Source organism: Miscanthus floridulus, chromosome 8, assembly GCF_019320115.1.
Source record: "Miscanthus floridulus cultivar M001 chromosome 8, ASM1932011v1, whole genome shotgun sequence".
NCBI lineage: Eukaryota > Viridiplantae > Streptophyta > Magnoliopsida > Poales > Poaceae > Miscanthus > Miscanthus floridulus.
The window spans coordinates 205,997,030-206,003,162 of record NC_089587.1 but is presented as its reverse complement, the minus strand read 5'-3'; the positions used below and the strand labels follow the sequence as shown (position 1 = coordinate 206,003,162).

The window sequence follows — 6,133 nt, the reverse complement described above, 5'->3', positions numbered from 1 at the left end:
CATTTAGATGCCCGCGGGTAAAGATATGATCACATCCCCGTCCCCTAATGGATTAAATACCCGTCGGGTTTCGGATATGGGGGCCCGTTGCCATCTTTAAAGCTGAGTATATATTTATTTATCCGGATTTTTATGTGAAGCCAGAGAAGCCAAGTAAAATCAGACGGGAAGGCGTTGGAAGAGAGGGGAAATACAAGAAGCAGCTTCGAATCGAAGCGGATCCAACCAATCTCAGCCACACGTTGGCAGATCGAACGGCTGGGAACAATTCGGTTGACTTGGACACGGTTCCTGGCGGCCAAGTGCCTGTTTAGTTCCCAAAATTTTGCAAATTTTTTCAAGATTTCCCATCACATCAAATCTTTGGACGCATGCATGAAACATTAAATATAAATAAAAAATAAAACTAATTATACAGTTTAGACGAAATTCACGAGACGAATCTTTTAAGCCTAATTAAACTATGATTGGACACTAATTACCAAATAACAACGAAAGTGCTACAGTACAATTTCTCAAAAAATTTCGCCAACTAAATAAGCCCAAAGCAAACTGGCTTAGGCCTTGTTTAGATTGTGGTTAGGAATCAGTATTTGGTACCGTAGCACTTTCGTTTATATTTGACAATTATTGTCCAATCATGGCCTAACTAGGCTCAAAAGATTCGTCTCGTAATTTACAATCAAACTGTATAATTAGTTATTTTTTTTATCTATATTTAATACTCCATACATATGTTAAAGATTTGATGTGATGAAGAGAAAGTGAAAAAACTTGCAATCTAAACCAGGCCTTAACGACAGTAGATATCCCTCTCGGAGGCAGCAGTAGCAAGGGAGTCAGTGGTCGGCGGTGAGCTACAAATACCCCGGCCACGTGACGGCACCGGATGCAAACCTATTTATATTCTCTCCTTAATTCCCCATCTTTCTCGTCCGCCTCCGCTCCTCCGCATCCCCCGTCCCTCCTCCGCCGAAGCCTCTCCTCTCCTCCCCTCCGGCCGCCGAAACCCTAGCCGCCGCCGCCGTCATGGCGAGCAGCAACGTCTCCACCGTCTACATCTCTGTCATTGATGACGTCATCTCCAAGGTCCGCGAGGATTTCATCACCTACGGAGTCGGCGACGCCGTCCTAAACGAGCTCCAGGCTGTAAGAACCTCTGATTTATCGATCCCCAGCTCTCGTCCCCTTCAATTTTTCTTGATTTCAGCGATTTTGACGGTTGTCTCTCCGATCCGGCCGAGGAAACCCTAGCTCTGGGAGATGAAAATGCTGCACTGTGGCGCGATCTCGGGGAACATAGACCGAACCAAGGCTGCTGCCGCGTCCGCCGGAGGCACCACCGGCACGACACCGCCCGTGCACGACCTCAACGTGCCGTACGAGGCCACATCCGAGGAGTACGCCACCCCGACCGCTGACATGTTGTTCCCGCCGGTGAGACCGAATCCCTCGTCTGCTGCACCGTAAAATTTTTCCCGATCTACACAATTGGGACGCGAGGTTCTGAATGAGTTACTTGTATTTGTTTTCAGACACCATTGCAGACCCCAATCCAGACTCCTCTGCCAGGGACAGACACAGCGATGTACAACATACCCACTGGCCCTTCCGATTATGCCCCATCACCGATCAGCGATATCAGGGACGGGATGGCGATAAACGGGGCAGACCCAAAAGCTGGCCGTCCAAGTCCCTACATGGTATTGTGAATTTGTACTGTGCTGTTATGTGTGACTAGTTTTTACCCCTTGTTTTTTTTTGCGAGCCGTTTGTCATGTTTAGAAGTTTTTGCAGCCACCACCTTCCCCATGGATGAATCAGAGGCCGCTGGGTGTTGATGTGAATGTCGGTATGTGCATGCTTATGTCCTCTGTTTGTTGTCCACGACTCCACTTGCAAACTGCATTCCTAGTTTATTGACTTTATTCTATTTGGAGGTAATATCATTTGGGAAAACAATAACTAAAACGATTTGCGTGACTCATAATGTACAGCTTATGTGGAAGGCCGTGAAGATCCTGACAGGGGCGTGCAGCCTCAGCCACTGACTCAGGTAAAATATGAGATTGCATATCATTTGAGAGCATGGATAATCAGTAATGTTGTATTGGGGATTCCATCTGTTATTTGTTTTGGGCTCTCATTTATTTCTGTAGAACATTGCTCCCTGATGATATTGTCAATCAGAATGCGATTGTGGATAAATAGAATGTTTCCAGAGTTGAAAGTTGGTTACTGCCCCTTTTGCTAATAATATTAGCCTGTTCGTTAATTTTAGTATTGATTGGGTTTGTTAATTTTAGGATACTGAGATATTTGTTATGATTTTACAAACTTTTATTTATAATAATAATTGGTGATGGGAAACACACTGAGAATCTTGTTCTCAAATTCTGTTTAAACAATTACTTCATGTAACGTGAATGATATGTTAGGACCTGGGTGTGTGTTTGTGTAAGTGTGTGTTTCGGGTGTCTTACAAGGGTTCTTTACCATTCTTAATACAAAGATACACAACTCTCCTACATGTTCGATAAAAAAAATTTACTTCATCTATAATGTGTATATCACAAGTAGTGTTTCTCTTTCGATGATGCCATGTATATTTGAATTTCGGATTGAATGAAGAAACAGTCAGCTTGAAAAGTCCGCTTCCTTCCAACAAGTTGTTCAAAAGTGTTTAGTGGAAGTGATTAAAAGTGTGTGATGTTTATGGAAACTTCAGAATAAATATGCCAGCAGGATTAATTAGTTCAGTTTGTTCTGGTAGCATTATATGCGCTGGTGGTACTCATGGTCTATCGTTGGACTTCAAGCACTGTTTACTTGTAATAATGCTGCATGGTGTTTCTTGGTAGGCATATTTTGTAGCATTTTATTTAGTTAAACTGGAAGTTCTCATGTTTGCTTCTTTGGTTTTATGTTCTCAAATCTATGCTCATATAATTAATTAATGTATCATTTAGTTATGAGGTTTAGGCGTTTAGCATATCTTCAGCATGAACTCTCTTGTGTGGAGTTCAACTAGTTTAACCTGGGGCGGTGCAGAAACCATTAGGCATTAGCAGTTCGGCAATAGTTTGGAACTCATTTTACCTGTATTGCTCGTCCAAGGTAACTAATCCATTTGCATTGTTATATTGAGTCCTGATTGTTGCAGTTTCATTTTGGTTCGTTCGTTTTTGTAGGATTTTTTGATGATCTCTTCTGGAAAACGCAAGAGGGATGAGTATCCTGGTCAGCTCCCTTCTGGTTCTTTTGTACCACAGCAAGATGGAAGCGCTGATCAGATAGTAGAATTTGTTGTGTCAAAGGTAACTATATCAGTGATAAACTCAATTCATTGTCTGGCATTACTTTTCCGTGATACATTACTTCAAATATGTTTGTGCTTCCTTGAGTTATTTAGTGCTATGCTAGGACTGGTTGCACAGTTTGAGGATTTGTTCCTCATCCTCCAGTTTACAATGAAACGAGTCTTCGGTTCACAGCCATGCCTTATTTAGGATGGAGTATGTCTAGTTTTTATTTTTATTAGGATGGAATATATCTAGTTTTTGTTTTATGCAAGTAACTTTGGTGTTCCACACTTTCTTTTGCATCTGACCCACCAATCATACATTCATGTTTTTTCCCCATAGTTTGCACACTAAAGCCATGGCATGCCATACTTAAACACGGTATTTGTGATGTGTGAGTACAACAAGACACAACTAGTAGCTATTAGATACCTGCTATGGTCTAATGGAGTTAGTATTGTTTAAAAAAAACTAGACCAACCTTGGAGGAACTAGGTGGGGCATTCCATTAAGAAGAAAATAGGCACCCAAAGCCTCGACGAGGACTTGAACCTGGGTGGTGTGGGTATGGATCCACCCCTTGACCAACTGAGCTAGCCTAGCTTCCTGAGTCTGCTTAGACCTTGTATGCTTTTGTTGTGCATTAAGTAGTTGACTGCTCCCTCAAATCTGTTCCTGTCATGTATAGCCAGTTTAGACACACATACAATTTTAAAGCTTGTGCTTCTGGTGCAGTGTGCATCCTCTTTATATTTAACGGTCGGATCCTCTGGAGAAGTAACTAAATCATTCATTTTGTAAGCTGAGAATACGTTTCTATCAAAATGGAATATATTGAGTATGACCAACTAGAATGACCTAATTTTTTCAATCTAATTGATTTATGTAGTATTCCTCTGTTTATGAATTTTTTTTAATGTTCAATATCTTGTGTGTTAAGTCCTCAGTTCTGTTAATCCGTGTTTAGGAAAATGCAAACCAACTTTGGAGTTCCATCATCAACAAGCTTGAAACACCAACCAAGACAATCACTCCAGTTATTCCGCAATGTGATGGGATTCAAGATGACTACAATGATGTATTATTCTAAAACTAATGGTTTCACATAGATATTTCAGTACAAACTTACTGTGATATTTTTTCCAGCAATTTTTCTTTCAAGGAGTTCCAACTGAAGATTATAATACCCCTGGAGAATCTGGTAAATTGTCATCAAACTATGCAATTTTATGTTTATTGCTGATTCATTATTTTATGTTACTTATCTTATACATATTTTTGTTATGTTTATTAGCGGAGTATCGAGCTCCTACACCTGCTGTTGGAACACCAAAACAAAGAAACGATGCTGGAGATGATGATGATGATGATGATGATGAACCTCCTCTTAATGAAGACGATGACGACGACGACGAGTTAGATGACCTTGAGCAAGGGGAGGATGAACCTAACATGCAACATCTTGTACTTGCACAATTTGACAAAGTAGGTGCACTTTGTTTAAGTTAAAGTTAATATTTGCTATCCATGCTTAGCCTACCCTAACTTGCTTGGGACTGAAAGGCTATGTTGTTGTTGTTGATGCTTAGGTTTTCCCTCTAGTTTCAGTCCACTTTGTCTTACATCCTCTTCAATGATTAATAGGTGACAAGGACCAAGAATCGTTGGAAGTGCACTTTGAAGGATGGAATCATGCATTTGAATGGCAGGGATGTTCTATTTAACAAGGTGGTAACATAATCTTTTTTGGTCGAGTTTGTGAATATTAACTGAGCCTCAAATTTTATTTTGTTTTTTACCATAAATAATAGCTAAATCCCTTAACGTGTTTTGAAAATTATATTATATTATATTAGAGGATAGAGGCAGCTAATTTCAAGCTAATTGACCACATAATAATCATCTTAAATTGTGATTCTGGCACAGAAGACATGCAGAGTAGGTAGGTAGTTGGAAGATACTGATGCTTTTCCTGGCTTGTTACAGCATGTAATTCATTCATTACCAGAAGGGAAATGTTATGTTTTTCTGCACCTTTATTCCTTTAAAAAACTTCCAAATCGGCTGTAAGGCCATAAGCCAACTATGTACAAACTTTGTAGTTAATTTATCATGGACTTGACAACTCAGCAATGTTGGCCTTAAAAATGTGTTGTGATGCACGACTGCTTCAGTGTGGTACGCTTGTTGCATTGCTGACATGGATTCGATAAATTGAATTTGCAGGCAACAGGTGAGTTTGATTTTTGATTTTTTGGATGAAGATGAGCTATTTTAGAAGCAGCTGTATGGACATATCTTGTCTTTGACATAAGGACGGGGAGGTGACAAAGTGTTCTTGGTGGGGTCCTGGCAGTATGACTGCGTCGTGTTTTCCTATTAAGACTTTGTTTCACCCTCTGGTTTGTCACCGCAACTGTTATCGCTGTAAAAAAGTTACTGCTTGTGCTGTGGAGACATTTTCTGAGATGGGTCTCTCAAATCTGCAGCGTAACTATGTTATCTGATTTAATGCTAGTTATACATTTTTTTTTCTCTAAAGTCAGTTTTGCTGCTGTATAATGTTCTGCTGGCGCCCTTGTTGGCCGTAATGGTGCGTATGTGGACCTCAGGTCAACAAAGGAATGTAAAACGAAGAAAAGGAAAAAAAGCTCAGGAACAGGATATATGTGTTTTAAGAAATCAGAGGAATGAAAAAAACAGGAAAGTATAGATTGGGGTGTTTGGATTGTAGGAACTGTAACTAAGGATTTCCAAAACATGAGGTATGATTAAAAGAGGCGAATACTTGTTTTATACTATTCAAATAAATGAAAGTTCATACGGGAATC

At 40.2% G+C, this 6,133-nt stretch overlaps 1 protein-coding gene across 1 annotated transcript; it reads left to right on the top strand.

Moving 5' to 3' along the window:
- The first annotated feature begins 888 nt into the window (after window positions 1-888).
- Window positions 889-5,827, top strand: LOC136478014 (uncharacterized). The gene is made up of 11 exons (XM_066476336.1): window positions 889-1,149; window positions 1,255-1,437; window positions 1,536-1,703; window positions 1,798-1,852; window positions 1,998-2,056; window positions 3,192-3,317; window positions 4,270-4,380; window positions 4,449-4,503; window positions 4,597-4,787; window positions 4,947-5,030; window positions 5,529-5,827. The coding sequence occupies exons 1-11, from the start codon at window positions 1,030-1,032 to the stop codon at window positions 5,550-5,552; spliced, it is 1,176 nt and encodes a 391-aa protein (XP_066332433.1). The 5' UTR covers window positions 889-1,029; the 3' UTR covers window positions 5,553-5,827.
- Window positions 5,828-6,133: the final 306 nt, after the last annotated feature.